Source organism: Gavia stellata, chromosome 6, assembly GCF_030936135.1.
Source record: "Gavia stellata isolate bGavSte3 chromosome 6, bGavSte3.hap2, whole genome shotgun sequence".
Classification (NCBI taxonomy): domain Eukaryota; kingdom Metazoa; phylum Chordata; class Aves; order Gaviiformes; family Gaviidae; genus Gavia; species Gavia stellata.
The window spans coordinates 5,359,611-5,377,817 of record NC_082599.1 but is presented as its reverse complement, the minus strand read 5'-3'; the positions used below and the strand labels follow the sequence as shown (position 1 = coordinate 5,377,817).

General features: G+C 48.9%; 1 protein-coding gene across 1 annotated transcript in view; it reads left to right on the top strand.

The window, feature by feature from the left end:
* Positions 1-8,221: 8,221 nt before the first annotated feature.
* GARS1 (glycyl-tRNA synthetase 1) overlaps positions 8,222-18,207 on the top strand; it is a 29,209-nt gene continuing 19,223 nt past the window's right edge. Inside the window, exons 1-5 of the mRNA XM_059818547.1 lie at positions 8,222-8,297; positions 11,965-12,066; positions 15,006-15,108; positions 16,232-16,373; positions 17,365-17,453. Of these exons, the coding sequence (XP_059674530.1) occupies positions 8,238-8,297; positions 11,965-12,066; positions 15,006-15,108; positions 16,232-16,373; positions 17,365-17,453 (496 nt within the window). The 5' untranslated portion in view covers positions 8,222-8,237. The remainder of the gene's footprint in view (positions 8,298-11,964; positions 12,067-15,005; positions 15,109-16,231; positions 16,374-17,364; positions 17,454-18,207) is intronic.

Here is an 18,207-nt window from a genome sequence, read left to right as displayed (position 1 = left end):
CAAGGTCCTATTTGTACACATGAACTACAGCACCACATATGCTCCTTAAGGTAGTCAAGACATATGTGAATGCACTCTTGCCTACCCTTGGAGTTTATAGCTCTTACTGTTGGTTAAAAATCTGAGAGAATTAGGCAAATATGAGGACATTGGGTCTGGAGGATGCCTCAGCCTGAGGTTTGGAGATTTAGCTCACGATTTTTAACTCCTTGACATCACACTGGGCAAACACTTGCTTTGCTGTCTGATGAACCCCATGGTTTCCAGCCAAGCGTTTGACCCAGAGAGTCAAGCCCATTACTGTGTGACTCACAAGGTAAAATCAATGACAACAACAAAAAGCCTTGGTTATAAACACAGCCTGACTCAATTGCCCTGTAAAATGCCACAATGGCACAGATATGGAGCAGTATTTTTACCACCTGGGAGGAAAGGAGCCATGGACCCTCTTTGGGTATGAAATTAAACCAGTGCTTATTTCTAGCAGATTCAGCCTAAATAGATTTGGAGCTTATCTTCAAATTTAGGGGTTCCCTGCTGCCCCACAAGAGCTTCTCTGCCAGATCAGATTGAGTCCATTTAGGGAGCAAAGGGTTTGTATCGCCGCAGGAGAGTCCCTTCAAGGAGCAGGACAGTGAAGGTGGGAGCTCATCCCAGCTGTTGTCAAGAAACTGATTTTTGGGTTAACAAGATGAGCTGCTTTCTTCGTGATGGGTGGGACAAGGAAGTTACCAAGAAGCTAAAAACAGAGAAGGAACAAAATGAATACTTAAGGGGAAAAAAAATTGCAGCATCTGGCAAAATATTTTCTCTTTATATCCTTCTACGGGGTAATGGTTATTCACCACCTGATTTGCGCCGGTGATTGTGACTCCTCTCAGGATGTACATACGAGGCATTGCTGTACTGCACGTGTGATTGTCTGGACAGACAACTCAGTCCCTGGGGAAGTGTCCAGTGACTGGTGGCTTTGATGAGACCTATAGGAAAGCCACTTAGATTGGAGAGAAGCCCTTTGGATCCCAGCTGTTTCACGTTTTACATCTAGTCATAAAAAATCAAACGATCATTTAGCAGATGGAGTAAGGTTTTTTAAACCAGAACTGAAATAGGTCATGGCCAGTCACTCATCCCTAGCTCTCATGGTCAGAGGTCCCCTCCAATGCACGGGGGGACTCTCCTATCCTGTGCTGATGCCACACGGCGGGCAACAGCCTGGAAATCCCTGTGGTCTTGGAGTGCTCCCCCTGGCTCTGGACCCATGCATGGGGGTGAAGGCACTGACTGCTGTTCAATACCCTGTCCCACCAGAGACTGGATGGAAAATATTGATTTCTTTTAAGAGCTCAGGAGAGGAGGCGGATTCACAGATGCAGTTGTCTCTCCTCACAAAACAGTGAGAATGAGGACTGTTGGGGCTCAAGCTTCCCTCATAGGTGTTGACCCCAGTGGGCTGAGCACCGGACCAGACATCACACCACCCATCTGGGGCCTTGCACTTATTGTGGGCTTGTCTCTCCTTGGAGGCAAAGGGAATACAAAGACAAATCCCCTCCCATGCTGCACTGAAGGCTCCAGTCATGGAGCAGGAGGGTAACACTGAAATGAGTCTTCATAACATGCAAGATCTTGGTTTTCTATACCAAACCACAATGCAGACCCCTGTCTCCTATGTCGGCCACCGTGGAGTCATCAATTATTAAATAAGCTGCTGTCTCCACCAAACTGGGCTGTATTCATCCTGGCAGCCCCAAGGTGCCATCTCTTGCTGCTCCTTCTACAAAATGCCACGTCCTCTCTGGGGGATGCAGTCAAGCCAAGGTGCCCTTTCAGACCCGAGCTTCGAGGCTAGGAACAAGCCACCTGGGATCAGATGTAGAGGCAGAAGAAAACATGATTAAGGAGGCGTGAGGTGTTCAACCTGGCAACAGCAATAATTGGCTCAGATTTGTTCAGCTCATGCATACATACCGGTGCTGTCCGAAGTGGGACGTAAGAGCATCACCAGTGCTGAGGTGCCACCGTTTTCTGGGTGCGGCACATGGGTGCAGTTACTGGTCGCTGAGGGAGGTTATTAATCTTTCCCATGTGATTGCCTTGAGTGCCAGAGCAGCAGAACACTTGTTCTGCAGTCCCTCACACTCAAATCAGCAGTGCCCGAGGGGAAGTCTGAAGAAATGGCTCCTTGGAGGACAACCCACTTGAAGGACAGAGACTCCTCTCCAGGAGTGTCACAGCCGCTTTGCAATTTGGGAACATTGAGGTCGCAAGCCCCTCCGCAGTGCACACCTGAAGGGGCACTCCATCTTCTCTGGCTGAAGGAATTTGTCTTAACTAAAGTGTTTCAATTAAAAGTCAAGACTGAATCACTGCAAAGTGCCGGAGATGAGAGTCATTAATACTGGAATGCAAGTTTTAAATTATTTTTAATATGCTCTGCAAGGCATCCATAAAAGGCCCTTAATCAATATGCATTTCAATTCCTTGCATTAGGGTTTGCAGAATTTAAATTCACAGCAGATGAAGGGTTGGGAAACCAACCTGAATTTCTATCAAGAGCTCTTGCACAGCCAAACCGGGGAGACTGCCTGGGTCCAAGCTGTCAGGCGGGTGCGAACAAATGGATCAGACTTTATTGGTGGCCTGTGCCAAAATGAACTAGTGGTCCCAGTTGGTCTCCCACCTGGAGAACAGGTGTTGGGGCACATCATTGACATGGTGGCAAGTTTTTGAGTCCCTGTCAGTGACAGCAACAGCATTTTGCTTGGCCATCTCAGCCAGTATCAAATATTCACAGGCACTATTGGCAATTTAAGCATTACCTGACCATCCCCTGGCTAGAAGAGTGGAGAGGATGAGGATGGGCTGAGCTGTAGACATTAGCTCTCAGGGCTGCAGGTGCTCATGTTTGGGGACCCCAGATCATGAAGATTCACATGCCTTCACGGCATACGCCATAGATTTGAGAACTCTCTCCCTGCATAGGTACAGGGCTAGTTTTGTGGCCGGTGCACTGCAAAGCAAGCTGATACTCCTGCCTCCCGCTGCCGGCAGCAAGAGGAGGAGACCCATCATCTCAGAGCAGGAGCACGGAGAGGCACGAGCTTTCCCAAGGTGAGAAGGGACAAGGGGCCCCATCCACAAAGGCACTTGCAGGAGTGCAGGGGGCTAGGCGGTTTGAAGCTAAGCGTGTGCTTAAGCATTTGGCTGGATCAGGGCCAGGGGTGCAGAAAAGAAATTTCTGGCATGGAGAAACCTCTAGGAAGAACCAAACCCTAGAGGAAGCTCAGGGTGAGGTTTGTGCTTCCTATTTCAGTCTAAAAAAAGCCCTGTCCCAGGCAGGCGTGAGTTTCAGTAACATCCAATGTGTCTGCCCCGCCCCCCCCCCCCAGATAGCCCAGTTCTTTCTATCCAGAATGGGTGTGATGAAAATAAAGCACGTGGAAGCCCCACAATGCAGATGCACCCTCCGAGCATCCTTCCCTGCAGTCAGCATCCCGGGGCCCAGGGGCAGAGCAGCATCACGCTTTGAACGGTTCATAGGAGGAGGGATGCACCGAAAAGAGCAGAGATGGTTGTTGCAGCTAACTTTACACCCAGAGATGAAAACAGGGCCTGGGCACAGATTTATCCCATGGTGATTTGTATGCTCTTTGCCATGGGTTTGGATGGGGCTGGCTATTCCCCTCCCCAGACAGCCCTCAAACACGGCTTGGGGCAAACCAGGAGCTGGGGGCTGTACCCTAGAAGCAGGCTGGATGCAGCCACCTTGTTTTGGAGCCAAAAAAAATGCAGCCCTATAGAGGAAAGCCAGGTTAAGGCACTTATGTGCCTGCCTCAGGCCCTGCTTAGTTTACTGGCAGCCTAAAAATCCCCCGGTGCCGGGAAATCGTCTTGAACCTTGTATGCACATTGCTGCGGCTCAGCCTGTGTTCGGAGGGATGCATCTGGCTGATTTTGCTACCTTGATGCTGGAAATGAGCTAGGGAAAAGCAGGCAGCCTTTTGGAGAGAGAGAAAAAAAGGAAAACAGAGAAGAAAACCAGAAAGAAACCAAACCCGGGGGCGGGAGGGAAGGGAAAAGGAGGATTTTGTCTCGGGGAAAGGCAGCCCGGAGGCGTCCGAGCCTCGGAGGACCGTCCTCGCCGTCGCCCCGCATTGCGAAAGACCCTATTGCTTGGGGCTCGGGTGCCCCTCGGTTTTGCAAGGCATCCCGGCACGGAAACTCTGGCCCACGCTGCGCCTCCCAAAGAGCCAGCGGGAACGCTGGAAAGCTGGGAGGCCCCGCGCCGGGGCCGGGAAGAGCGTCCGGGCTGCGGGGAGCGGAGCGGGCGGCCGGCGAGGCGCCGCCTGCCATCTAGCGGCCCCGGGCCCGGGGTGCCCGCCCCCGCCGCCCAGGCAGAGGGAAGGGCCCCAAAGCCAAGCCCAGACCCCTCCGACACCCTTTCCCCCACCCCTCTGCACGCAGGGGGATCGGTTTCTGTGTTGGGGGGGTGGGAGGGGGGTTCTGCCAGCGGGGTCTTGTGCGTCTGCCAGGAAAATGCACCGGGACGTAAGTGCAGCGCGGCATAAATGCATTTGCAAACCGACAGCCGGGCTGCACCAGGGAGCCGCGTGCTCCTGCGTGTGTGTGTGTGTGTGTTGTTCCCCCCCCCGACTCCTGCACGGCTCCTTTCCCCCTCCTTACGCCTCTACAGAGGATTTGTTCCTCCCTTCCCTCCCCTAAAAGAAATCCCCCGTGGCTGGAGCAGGGCTCTCCCCTCCTCCCCACCCCTTCCCATCCTCCTGCAGCCTCCCTCCTGCCTCCCGTTCTGTGGCCTCCTTGCTCCCACCCTGCTGCCGGCCCCGATGGGGACCCAGAAGGGAGGAGCAGAGAGGGGGCACAGCCACGTTTCTGTTCTCCCTTCGGTGACCCCATATCTCCTTAACACCCCCCAGACCTTTCAGGGGGTGCTGATACATCCCCGTCGCTGCACCCAAAAGTTTGCAAGCGGAAGGTGTGTGTGGGGGGATGCCTGAACCCTCTCTTCCTTTGCCTCTTCCTGCAAATTCCCTCTTGCAATAAATACCCCTCCCCAACCCCCCCATGTGCTGGGGGCTCTCCTGTGTCACGGGGGTGACATGTCACATTTTATCCCCACAGCGCAGCCTTATACCCAGGGAAGGAAATGGAGATGGCTTTTCAAAGGCCACCCCAGAAAAGGATGGAGTAACGCACTCCCTACAATCTTGTTCTGCCCCACAGCCCTGCGGGGTCCTTTTGGGGGGGCTGCAGAGCAGAGACCCAACATGGGTATCCTCAAATTGCCCCCCCCCAAGGTGCTTATCAAATGTAAAGCGGCACAGATCTGGGATCAGATTTAAAAGCAGAGGAAAAGCTGAGCTCTGGACAGTCATGAGATGTTAACCAGTGGCAATGGTGTGCCCGGGAGCGCTGGTGGTTCACCCACCCACGGGGTGTCGAAAATGAAGCCAGCGTTGGGTCCTCCTAGCAGATTAGTATGAGGCACAGGGCTCTCTGCAGCATCAGATCAACGGAGATCCTCTGCGCCGGTGGGCGTCTGCTCCCCGAGACCCAAGGGGTTGGGGGAGATGGTACGGGCACGTACTGAGTCTGTGCCCAGGTCAACAGACCCTCCATCGGCAGTGGATGCATGAAGCCCTTCCATGCAGCTCCACACTGATATAAAGCTTTATTTTTAGCTCCAATATTAGCTTCTGGATAATTCCCAAAAATATTTGGCCCTTCCCACTGAAATCAGCTTGGAGCTGGGGTCCAGCTGACCCCGGGTGTGACCCAGTTCTGGGGGTCCAGCTTGCTCACGGTCTCGTGTTTGCAGCTATGGTTTGGTGCAAAACATTGCCTAATTTTGCTCCCTCCCTGCACAACCTAGGACCCAAAATCATGCTCTCAGTCTTCAGCATTACCATTGCAAAAGGGACGGTCAGGGTTTCCTTGTGCCCTCCCTACCCACCCGCCTCTAACCTTCCTCAGGAAACGTGTCCACCCTCCTTTTTCTTCCCTTTTTTCTTCTTTTATTGCTTCATTCCTTTATCTAAAAAACCCAACATGACTCTAGAAGTCCAAGTTGATGGTACAGTCCAATCCTTGCGTGAGCCCAGAGCATGGGCAATCAGATGTGTCATGAAGGATTTATTCACAAGGCCAGGTCCTACGGCTTGGTCTTGCTCCATAGGTACTCTCAGCCAGATGCTTTTTCAAGTCCTTTGGGGGAAGAGCTGGACCCCCAGCTAGATGGGAACGGGCAGGGAGAAGGTCTTTTTGGCCCTTGTGTTGAGGTTGTCCCGTACCAGCTGGCCACGGCGCTGGTAACCGGTCCCAGGCATGTTTCATCTGCAAGAAGAGACGTTGCTGGAGTCGGCAGAGTGTGCGAGGAAGGATTTCATTGAGGGAAGAAGGCTCGAGGCAGCAGCCTGACCCGTCTCCGTGCTCCGGATGGAGGGCTGCAGGGTGCTGCCCTGGGGGCCAAGCCCGCTCAGCCACAGATGAAGGGAGGAACTCTTCTAGAAAGTGGAAAAAAAGGCATTTTGGAGAAGCACTGCTACCTGGTCCTCTGGGTTCAGCACAGGAGAACTGAACTTCTCCCGGTCACTGGGTTTTCCCGTCTCTCTGAGTTCTGCCCACGTTTCCTCTGTGGTCCCGGCTGCTTTGCCCTCTCCCGATTCCTCCACACCAGCCAGTTTCTTCTGAGGCTGATTCCAGTATCTTCACATCCTCGTTATTACTGTGACAAGCTAGAAGGGGGCTGCAGAGTTCTTATCAGCAATGGATTAATTAAAAAATCTGCTCAGGAATAGAGAAAAGCTCATCGTTAACCTCGCGCTAGAGCGGTTTCCAAGTAGGTACGCCAGCGAAATAAAAACAGCAATTTGCAGCTAAATAAAAATAACAATTAAGCATTTGAAATACAAATATACCATTCGGAACAAGCAGATAAATATTCAGATGCGTTCATTACGAGGTTGAGGCTGTCTCTCAAATAAACAGACAGGTACAAAACAGCAGCCTGAATGCTCCAATTACGCCAACGTCGCATCAGCGCCGATGCTCTGGGCCCAGGCGGCGGGAGGGGGCGAGGGGGAGATGAGGAGGAGGAGGATGGGGGCAATGGGGAAAGCGTAAGTGGGAAGTGTGGTGGTTTTTTTTTTAATTGGTCTTAAATTTTGCTTTATGCAACCGGCGTTTGGATTCGCCTTCACGGAGGGCTTTAACTCCCAGGGATGGGATGCTCTCCCGCAACACCGGTGCTCCTCACGGCTCCTCTTCCTGGCGTGGGGTCGTCTTCGTTCCCCCCGGGAAGACCCAGCGCACTCGTGTCTGCTGGGGAAGGCAGGATTTGGCCTCCTGCCCTCCGCCCAGCCCCCGGCTCGGGCCGCGCTGCTGGCGCAGTCCCCAGGCCGCGGGGCGAAGGCCGCGGCTCCGTGACCAGCCGAGCCCAAAAGCTACAAAGCCTTTGGCGCTCAAGCGCTGCAGCTGATGGCAAAAATAACACACCCCCCCGCCGCCCCTCGCGCTTCCCTGCCCGCAGGGCAGGGACACGTGCTGGGGACGCGGCTCAGGGACACGGGGACGCGGCGCAGAGGTGGCCCGGGTGGGGGCCGGCGGGGCAGAGCCCGGTGTGGGCCCGGGGGGGGGGGTGCTCCCTGCGACAGGGGCGCTCAGGGCGGGTGTGCCCCTCGCGGGCATCTACACTTCTGGGGGGGACAAGTGGCCCCCGGGCGGAACAGCAGGTACCGCCCCTGCCCCGGGCCCGCCCGGGGCGGGGGGGGGCAGCCGGTACCGCCCGGCCCCGGGCCCGCCCGCGGGGGTGCAGCCGTGCCCCCCCCGCGCACGCACACTCCGGGGCGGGCGGTGTTCCCGCGCAGGCGCAGCCCGGCTCAGGCGAGCGGGGTGGCGGCGATGTGTGTGTGAGGCGGGCGTTCCCGCGCGCCCCCTGCCGGCCCGCCGCGGCCGCCGGCGTGCCGAATCTGCGGCGGGGCGGGCGCCGCCGGCGTCGCGGCGGCCGCTGCCCGTGCGGAAAGTGCGGCGGCGGGGCGCGGGCCGGCTTTACGCCGGGCGGGATTTCATCATGCGGGGGGGGGCAGGGCGGCGCGCCGCGCCTCTCCATGCCGCTGCCGCCCCGTAGCGCCCTGCCCGCCCTGCTGCGCCGCCTGCGCCGCCTCGCCTGCCCGCCCGCCGCCCCGCTCCGCTCCCGGCCCGCCCCGGCCGCGACCCCCATGGACGGTCCGCAAGCCGAGGCGCTGCTCGCGCCCCTCCGGCAGGCGGTGCGGCACCAGGTAACCCGCCTCGGCCCGGCTGAGGGGGGGACCCCCGGCTGAGGGGAGTCCCGCTGAGGCGGGTGGCGCCTGAGGGGGGACGCCCGCCGGGGAGGACCCGCCTGGGGAGGGGTGCGGGCCGGGGGCCGGGGGTCTCGCTGAGGGGGCCGCGTGTGTGACAGACCCGCCCGGAACTCTGGGCCCGCGGTGGCCCGCCGGTGCCTCGGCTCGCGTCCGTGGGGAGGTGTCCCCCGTCCTCCCCCCCGAGCCCTGCCGCCTTGCGTGGGGTGTGCTCCGGGGGGGTTTGCCCCCTCCCCTGCGGGGTCAGTGCCGTGCTTCCCCTCAGCCCCCCAGGGCCCTGCTTGCGACCCTCTGGTTCCGCGCTCTGGGGCACAGCGGTGAGCCCACAGCGGAGGGTCCCCGTGGGTTTGCCCGGGGCTTCTGGCCGGCGTCGGTTCCCTTGGGTGCGGGGTCTGCAGGTGTCCCCCCTCGGGTGGGTCTCGCTGTGCCCCAGAGAAGTGGGGTGGCGGGGAGGCGTGGGTGGCTGCCTGTGGGGGTTTCCCGTAGACTGCCCTTTCCCCTCCCCGTAGTGACGGTGTGTGTTAGAGCTGTCCTGCAGAACTGGATCTGTGTGTCATTCTACCTGGCTTTCCTCTCCTGGGCTTGATGTGTCTTCCGTGCCCAAGCTAGGGCTGACTTTGTCATGCTTTTAGGGCCCCGCAGCTTCACGTTTTCTTTATAAAACAGCCTGCATAGGTTTCCTCATCCCATAGCGTCAAGCAATGATTTCCCTTTAAAGCTGAGTTTGTGTTGGGTGTTGGAGGTAAATGATATTTTTTAGAGTTGCATATTTGCCTGATATAGTAAGGGATATTAATTCCTTTGCACATTTTCCATTTAATCATTCTAGATACGTAGCTGTCTCCTATTAGCTGGGACTGCATTGCATTCTCTTTCCATCTCTTTTGCAGATGAAGCTATTATCTTTAGCTTACTTCTTACCTATGAAGGATTTGCCAGTCTTTTTATTTCCTAAGTGAATCTTGGTCTTGGTTCCCTTGCTGTGTATGTTACTGGCAGCGGAGCCTGCTCGATGCTCGTGGAAGTTCCCCTTCCTCCCTGCTTTAGCAGCAAGACCTATGTGTGTGGGTTCCCCACATGCCTCTCTTAAGTGGCTGAATCCATAGTCTTCTGCTTAGCTGCACACATAGCTACGTGTGTGTCCCATGCGTTCGTAGATTTGTGCATGTGTTTTCCCATTAAATGAGTGGATTTATGGCCCTGTAATTATACCAGCACTTCAATGAGTTTTTATTATGAATCACTGTACAGCATAATGCCTTGGCAAGAGAGCTTCTTGTAAATAAAATTATGATCTCTAGAACTAGCCAATTTATTTATTTTTAAATCCTGTATCTTGGATGCTGTTATTTGCCTTTAAAGTATCAATGCACCCCTTCTTTCTGGCTGCCTGTGGGATTGAAACAGGAGTGGGGGGTGCCAAGGAAAGGTTTGTGGGTAAATTTGTGTAGCTGGGACAACGGATGTTGTGTCGTACAGCTGACAGTAGTAATTCACTGAGATGTTTGCACAAGAGGAAAGGGAGGGAGTAATGAAGATTGGGGTAGTTGATACCTTATGATGCGGAGGACCCTGTCTATCAGCTCGTGGAGAAGCGATTCAATGAAACCTAAGGGACTCTTAACCTATGGAGACGAAAGTGAGCAACGTATCTTCCTGCAGCAGTGCCTGATGCAATAAGCTGCTGTGATCCAGGGGTGGATCCCTCTCTGCTCTACTGGTCTATGGGACAAAGCTGCAGCAAAATTTGCCACATCGAGTGCTGCTGTGCACTCCCCCTCTGGGTTGGGCTCGAGCTCATAGCTTTAATTAGATTGAGTCCTCTCGGCAAACATAATTATTTGCTTCAGTTGTATTTTTTTTCTCCTTGCATATGTCTGAGTGCTCTTTTACTTATAGATCAGGACAAAGAGTCGCTCTATGCTGCTTTTAGATGCTCAGCAATGAGCAGGGTGGTAGCTCTGTTGAGTCAGCAGTAGCTGCTTTGCTGCTGCCTTGATGTTTTTCCACTGCCGACCCCCTAGCTCAACAAAGGCAATTTGGACTTACTACTTTAAAAGAAAAAAAAAAAGATCAGATCCCTCCCTCTGCCACGTTACCCAGGAATGGCAGTTGAAATCCTCAGCCCTGGAGTGAAACTTTCACGTTTGGGTATAACTGGTTAACAGGAAGGAAACAGCAGATTTGGTCTGTTCTTGTAGCCTACGGGGTTAGGGAGCCTGACAGGATTCTTATTTTTCTTTCTTTTCTTTGTGTGTGCTTGTTTTAATGCAGTCTTTTGAGTCTTCCTCCTTTTATTAATAAAATTAGCCTTTGAACCCCTTAGTCTCTGAAGTACTTTTAGCTTTTCTAATCTGATTACTAAATGGCAATCTGTGTATTCTCTTCTTTTTGGTTTCTCAGTTGCCTGTAATATTAATGTCAGAAAAGCTCAAAATTTATGAAAAAGCTGGTATTGTGGAAATGTAATCTTCTTGGATTGTTTCTTTTTTCTTTTTTTTTTTTCTTTTTGTTTAATGAAGAACTGTAAGGTGCAAGAAAAATGCTGAACTTGGAGCATCCCGTTCTTAGAACATCCCACTTGAGAAGGCATTGACATCTCTCTGCTTTTTCCTCCTGGGTCAGCTCCTTTGTCCTTATCAGTAATTCAAGATAGACCTTGGTTTTGGCTGAAGAAGAGTGGACTGAAAGGAAGACTTTTAATTAATTTGTCTCCAGGAGCAAACTGGGCATGACTGCTGAGGATCATGTTCAGAAAAGCATGCTGTTGGGTATTTAGGGGCTGAGCACTTCCCTGGGATGAAAGGGGAGAATCACCCCCACAGGGCAAAGAGGCCTTTGTGGAACCGTAACAAGGTGATGTTGGTTTGACTAGGGTCAAGACTTTGGTGTAAGCCCACTGCAGGGTTTTGCTGCTGTGAAATATTTAGGCATTGGCGGGTTTTTTTGTGGTTTTTTTTTTTTAATTTTTTTTTTTCCTCACTCCATTCCTTCCCAAAGTTACTGGACAGGTTTTAAAAAACAATAACTGTTTTTACAGATAATGCAATGCTTTCTTTGCTTAGACATTAGGCTAAAAATGTCTGTCTTTTATCAGGCCTTCTTCTAAAGATTTGTGTACTTATTGGCCAGTTTTGAACAGATTTGACAGAGGAAAAGCAGTCTAAAATGGTCATAAATTTTGAAGAAAAGGGAAGGGGTAGAAGGAAGAGAAAACTTCTTACTGAGAAAGAGAGCACAAAGCCTGTATTAACCATCTGAGAATCCACTTAGTTCATTCTCAAAGGTGGAAAGCTAGGATTTGTGGGAATCTGCCATGAGTGGTGCATACAGGAGTATTTTTGCACACTGAGATTTAATAACAGATCTGGGATTTAACAATAGTGTGGGGGGGTTGAATTTCTGTAATGATGTCTAGTTCTGCTAGCTCTCAAATGCCTAAGTGTTTCTCACTTCTACCAATTGAAGCAGCCTCTTGAGACCTGCGTGGAGAGCGGAGAGGCAGGACAAAACCCTCCTTTTGGATTGCCAGCGGAGCTGAAAGAAGGAGAGTTCTCGTCTTTGGCATTCAGAGAAAGAACCTATATCTTGTGTTTTCTCCTTCTAGGGAGAACTGGTAAGGAAGCTGAAGGAAGAGAAAGCTCCCCAGGTGGATATAGACAAAGCTGTAGCAGAGCTCAAAGCTCGGAAGAGGGTCCTAGAAGCAAAGGTGAGTCTGGAAATTAAATTTGAGTTCCACAGTTCTGTCTGAAAAGCCTTGAAATCTCTGCTTAATGCTTTTTTACAGTATAGATTTGAACTAAACAGTCATAGCAGGGTAGACTGACTGAATCACTGCTGAAACAGTTTGCAAGTTTCCTACTAGCGGCAATTTCGTTCTTTATCTGTTATGCTCATGCCTGTTAGCATTAAATCACAGTGTGCAAACAAATAAATAGGAGTTCAGGTTCATAGTCAAAGCTGAAATTCATTGTATATGTCACTAATCTTTGCTTACTGTATAGGTCTTTTTTGTGCACAGTGAGAGGACATGCTGTTCACTGTAGTGAGTTTCATCTTCAGACTCTTTGTGTAGCATTTAAATTCCCAGACTAGCATAGAACATGTTTCTTTAGAAACCGTTTAGAAACCGTTTTCTTTGCTACAGTTTAAACAAGGTTTTTGGAGATGTTTCAAATAACCTATGGTTTTCCTCAGCCTTAAACAGAGGGATGTATTGAAATTGTGCCCCTTTTCTAAATGCGATTGTGCTCTGAAAAGTCTTTCTGCAAATGAAATGGTGGAACTTCAAGTTTGTTTTGTCTCTAGATCAATAAACAAGTAAAAGTACACTTCCTTATCCTGCAAACTTCCCTCCCCTTCTCAGACTTAAACAACAAAAAGAAACTCCTGAAGCATAACAACAGTCACGTGTGCAGATTCATCCAGGAAACTGCGAGGTTCTTTCTAATTTGTATTTCATATAAAAATGATTGTAGTTGTGCTTTGGTGGTACTCTTAATAATAAATGAATAAATTAATAAAGAACTGCTTGCAGCTAACTTACTGTGAGAATGTGAATATAGCTGAATGGAAGCCAGTTGACCCTCTTTGTCCTACAGAGTCATGTGAGGTGCTCTCTGTCAGGTCTGGCGTTACGGCTACCTGTTTGCATACATTTAACCCAAGTAAAGAGGTGTCATTTTTACTTAGTATACAGCATAGAACTGTGCTTTGAAACCATTGCGTGAAACCTGTATTGATAGCTAGGTCGTCCTGGAGTAAATAGTTTCTAAATGTTTTCCCAATTCTGTTTCCCAGCCGTCGGAAGCTTGACGTAGAAGGATGTAGCAAGGCAGGTTAGGAGCCTTGGTATCCCTGTGGGCCCCACCTTTCTGTTGGAAGAGTGCCTGTAGGATGCAGTGTAGAGGCGTGCTCGCCAGTTACACAATTTGTGTAGGCTGTGTCCCTGTCAGTGCAAGAATGACCTTGCAAATGCAGCATCTGCTCTTGTGAATGCAGCACTCCAGTATAGTCTTTCTCTCTTGACAGCGTTTCCAGCAGTGCATCACCGTTGTTTGCAACTTTTGCAGAAGGCAGCAGTGTGAATGCTCGTTAGCTTTAGCAGCTGCTAGTACAGTTTTCAAGCCCTGTGATTCCTACTTAAAGATGGCAGAGTGACTCCAAATTTGAAGCTTTGAACAGGGCAGGGCAGTTGAGTGTTTAAAATTCCTTGGCTTTATGTCCTCAAACTGTATCTTACGTCAGTATATGATTCTGCTCCCATACAGGGTCTTTCTTCCCCTTGAAGGCTAACACAGGCACTTTTCTGCCTTCTACTTAGGAATATATTTATGTTTATGAATGTAAGCTGGATAGAAGAGACTGTTTCTTTGACTTCTGCACCAGTTCATTAACTGTTCTCTTTAGGTGGTAGAAGCGGGGGGGGTCTCTACAGAATTCTGTACCTACTCCAGTTACTCCTGTGCTGCTGGCTGTTTCTCCCTGCCAGTTCAGAATTGGGCTGTGTCACTGTTGCTCTCCTCCTGTCCATCTCTGGGCAAAAGCCATCCTTTCTCTTAAGAAACACTGGTCGTTGTGAAATGCGATTCTGTGTTTTTAGGCAGAGAGTGCCAAATGGATTCCCTTTCCATGCTTTAAAAGTACTGTTCTGGTGCTTGCTCTCATGTGTGCTCTCTGTCTGTCTTTGACTCTTTCTGTCTCTCGTGCAAAGTTACTCCTTGGCTTATGCTAATTCATGGGAGCAGCAGAGGTACAGTGCTTTTAAAATTAGACCGTGTTTATTTGTCTTTATAGATGCTAAACAAAAGAGCAAGTTTGAAATTATTGGTCATACAATACTTTTTGTTGCCAAAAGGCTGTTCAAAACGATAGTGTTAGCCACTTAGGAGGATCTGAATTAATTTATTGAACTCTTGGCTTAACTCTGCTTTAATTATCAAAACATCTTTGCTGAGGAAAATCGTTTAAGTCCGTTGACTTCACTAATGGAGTTGGTTGCAAAAATCATAGGTTTTCAGATAAAATAGTGAGTCTCCTGTAAAACATTTTCACAGAATCTAGTCAGGGCATTTAGGTACTCTGTAACTAAATTTTCTGAGTGCAGGGGGCCATATTTGTGAAAGCCTACGTTTTGCAAATAGATATTCTTTGTACAAATAGCTAAATACACACCTTTGGCAGAGCAGAAGGATGATGATGTTAGTAATCCTCATAGTCAAAATTCAAGTGAGGAACACTTAATTGAAAGCTTCATATATACTGAGAGTTAGATGTTTGTAGTCTAAGCTAGTCACTTTAAGGTAGGGAGAGGGAAGTAGGTCAGAAGAATTGCTTTAGGAATTGCCATTTCTCTCCACTGATTGTAAAGAAAGCTGAGGATAACTAGCACAGACTTAGTTGTTTGAAAGTTAGGGCAGATGAGTCCACCTCGAGTGTCTAAAATGCTGCATTCAGACAATCATATTTGTAATTGAGCGCTTGAATCTCAGTGTGACCATTCCTCTTTGGAAAATGAGCCTGTTGGCAGGATACCTTTGCTTCAAAATGGTCTTTACAGACTTTTGACTCATAGGGGTGAATGAAAAGGATTTGTCCTCCTGCCAGAAACTGGAGCTATTAACTATTTTCAGTTTGCTTGAATTACAGGAGCTGGCCTTACAGCCCAAAGATGACATTGTGGACAGAGTTAAAATGGAAGACACCCTGAAAAGGAGGTTTTTCTATGATCAAGCCTTTTCTATTTATGGAGGTACAGATTTGAAGACATTTACATTTTAATCCCTTTAGGCTAATGTTCTGGTCTTTCTAGCTGCGTGAAATGCTGTACTCTCGTGACATTATATTAATGCAACAAAAAAGAATTTTTTTAAAGTTCGTTTTAAACTGTCCTGCTTGAGTCTGTAAGCCTTTCAAAAGTTTCCCCTTTCCTAAAGTCTTTGGGTGGGGAGGGGGCTCAAAATGTCTTTTGCTTTCTGAATGCAATTGAGTGGACTTTAGGGTGCAAGTTCTGAGCATTACATCGTAGAAAATGGTTTCTTTGCAGAGGGGTAGGGTGTTTTGGTGTTTAAGGGAGTGATCAGCTTGTTTTCTCCTAACCATTTGTCTCTATCTGAGCTTTCCTTGGCAAGATAATGCTCAAAACTACTGTGAACTTTAGAACCTGTTACTTTACGGAACTTTGTCAGTGAACTTTATTGAACAGGTGAACAAATACGGCTGTTAAACCTCTTCACATAGCTGATTTGAGGCAGCTTGGGGCCGGGGGGCAGCACAGTGCCTATATGGTTACTGCTCTTTCAGCTAAGATACTAAAATAAATATTCTGGGTTGTTTTGTTGGCTTATTTCTTTTTTCATCTTTGTGTCTGAACTAGTGATTGGCAGCTATGTTTTATTACTGACAATAACATATTGCTTTGGCACGTGCGTTATCACTTCTGTATTCATATTTCTCCTTCAGATAGATTGCTCCCACAAAACTCTCCACAAAGTATAATCCATTGGTGGAGGGAGTGTGGCTTTCACAGTTGTTGGCTGCAGGTATTTATCAGTTTCAGCTTCTACTACTACCTGATGCCCCAGTGCACTCTGCAACTGAACTGTACTGGTTAGTGTAGGGCAGTGTCTGTCCAGGTGCTTCACGGAGTTTACTTTCAGCCTTTATCTCATGGGTATTTATGTAAAAAGCTCTCTACAGCGAGACACATTCTATATTCTGTTTAGCACAGAGAAGCTGATGCTTCAGGCTCAGAAAATGACCTCAGACTTAAACCAACTGATGGAAATGCTGAGAAGGGAGGACATTTCCTCCAAACAGTGCAGGTTCATACAATCTCGCATCTACCATGTTTTGTTACATTTTTGTCTTTGCAGGTGTCAGCGGTCTGTATGACTTTGGGCCTGTTGGGTGTGCTTTGAAGAACAACATCATCCAGGCATGGAGACAGCACTTTATTCAGGAAGAGCAAATCCTGGAGATTGACTGTACCATGCTCACGCCAGAGCCGGTTCTGAAGTAAATATGGGTCTTTTTTTCTGCAGCATGAAATTTCTGGTCATAGTTACTTTTTACAGTCTTCTGTAAAATTACCCACAGGGATCTTGAGACTGGGTCACCCAATTTCATACTGTTTTGTAGTGCAAAATAATTAGATGTCAGTGTGAGAAGCTGTTGTTCCATAAATCAGGGAGAGCAGTGGGACTTGTGTCTGAGAGTCTAATGTCTTAATGTCTCCTAGCAGTCCCATTAGGTAAGAAATTGCCATTCTCCCTTTTTCTAAAAGATCAAGAAGACAAGAAAAAGGATTAGGTGACTTGCCTAAATCTGGGACACCTAGGTCATACTTCAGGACAGTGGCCAGGTTGCTTGACCATCCATGTGTTGCTTGACCACCATGTGTTAATTGAGCTCTGAATGCAAATGATGCTTCTGTAGCTCTGGGGATTGAAGCCCTCTTTTTATCCACAGACCAGGTAGAGGGACCACCTTCCAGGGTGAGAGCATAGTTCAGACTCTGGACCCTTTCATCTCCAAGTATCTCCGCTAAGACTACCCACAGGTTTGCTAAATATGTCAGGAGCTTTTGGAATGAGAGTCTGAGCTGAGTCAACTGTGTTACTTTGTATGTGTCGCGGCATAACGGGCAGAAGCTTTAGCGGATCACTGGTATAAAATAGTGGGAATCTGTCCACCTGGACTACTGGTTACTCCTCACAACTGCACCTATGTCTTGCTTTGATCACGATGGACTTCCTAAAGGTGCTAAGTGTCATCTTAGTGACACATTTTAAGATTTAGATGTATTGATACTTTCTCACAGATCATATTTTCCGTGGGATGGTACTGCTTAATGTGAGTCTATAATCTGAAGCAAGAGTGAGCCTGCACTTTGGGCACGTAGTTTGAAGGACTTCTCTTTGATAATAGTCTGTCCACTGGGATTACACAGTACCTGGGGCTGTCTGGTGGCAGCTTTCATGTTCCTTTTTTGTATCATCTTTTCTAGGACTTCTGGCCATGTAGACAAGTTTGCTGACTTCATGGTGAAAGATGTGAAAAATGGAGAATGTTTTCGTGCTGATCATCTCTTAAAAGGTTTGGTTTTGTTCCAGGGCTAGGTGAGCTTGGGGATTTCTTGTAGCGGTACAAACCTGGGAAAAGAGTATCTTTCTCAAGGAAGGCTAGCTGGTGTAGCCAATCTTTCATACCTGTGTTTATAGTTCATTAATCATACCATACCAAAGATCCCATAAGTTCTCAGTTCCACCCAAATGGTGTGTTAGTTTCTTTAAGACACCTCATTTAACGAGGTACAGGATCTCTAGTAAAAACATAGCTGGGTCCCTTTTTATAAAATCCTGCGTCATCAGGCCATAAAAGATCATTGTGTTGTTTAAGCTGAGGACTCCCTATATAACAAGATTCCTGTTCTCTACCATGTTCTGGTCTTAGTTTTCTTGAGTTTCAGTTGGTTTTTGTTCAGAACTGAGAAATAATTTAATGGTGACATAAGGGGACAGAGCATGCTTTCCCTATGCGAAGGTCAATAACAGGGCAGCTGCTGACTTTTGTATACCTTAGAACTCAGCTGGCTTTTGGAAATGCTAAATAGACTTCAGACATTTCTTAGGTTTGCAAAGTCCTCACACTTCTTTCCGGTTATTGATTAAAATTTGTTAAAAAAAATCACATGAAGGAATCTTAGAAATAAGAAACCTATTTGAAAACTTCTTCATGTACAGCTCCATTGTGAAAGGAAAGATTGTTCCACTCTCGATTTAAGTGGGTTGTGCTCTCTTGTTTTCCAGCCTTTTCCTTGGAAGTTATGTATGTAGAACAATCTATATTG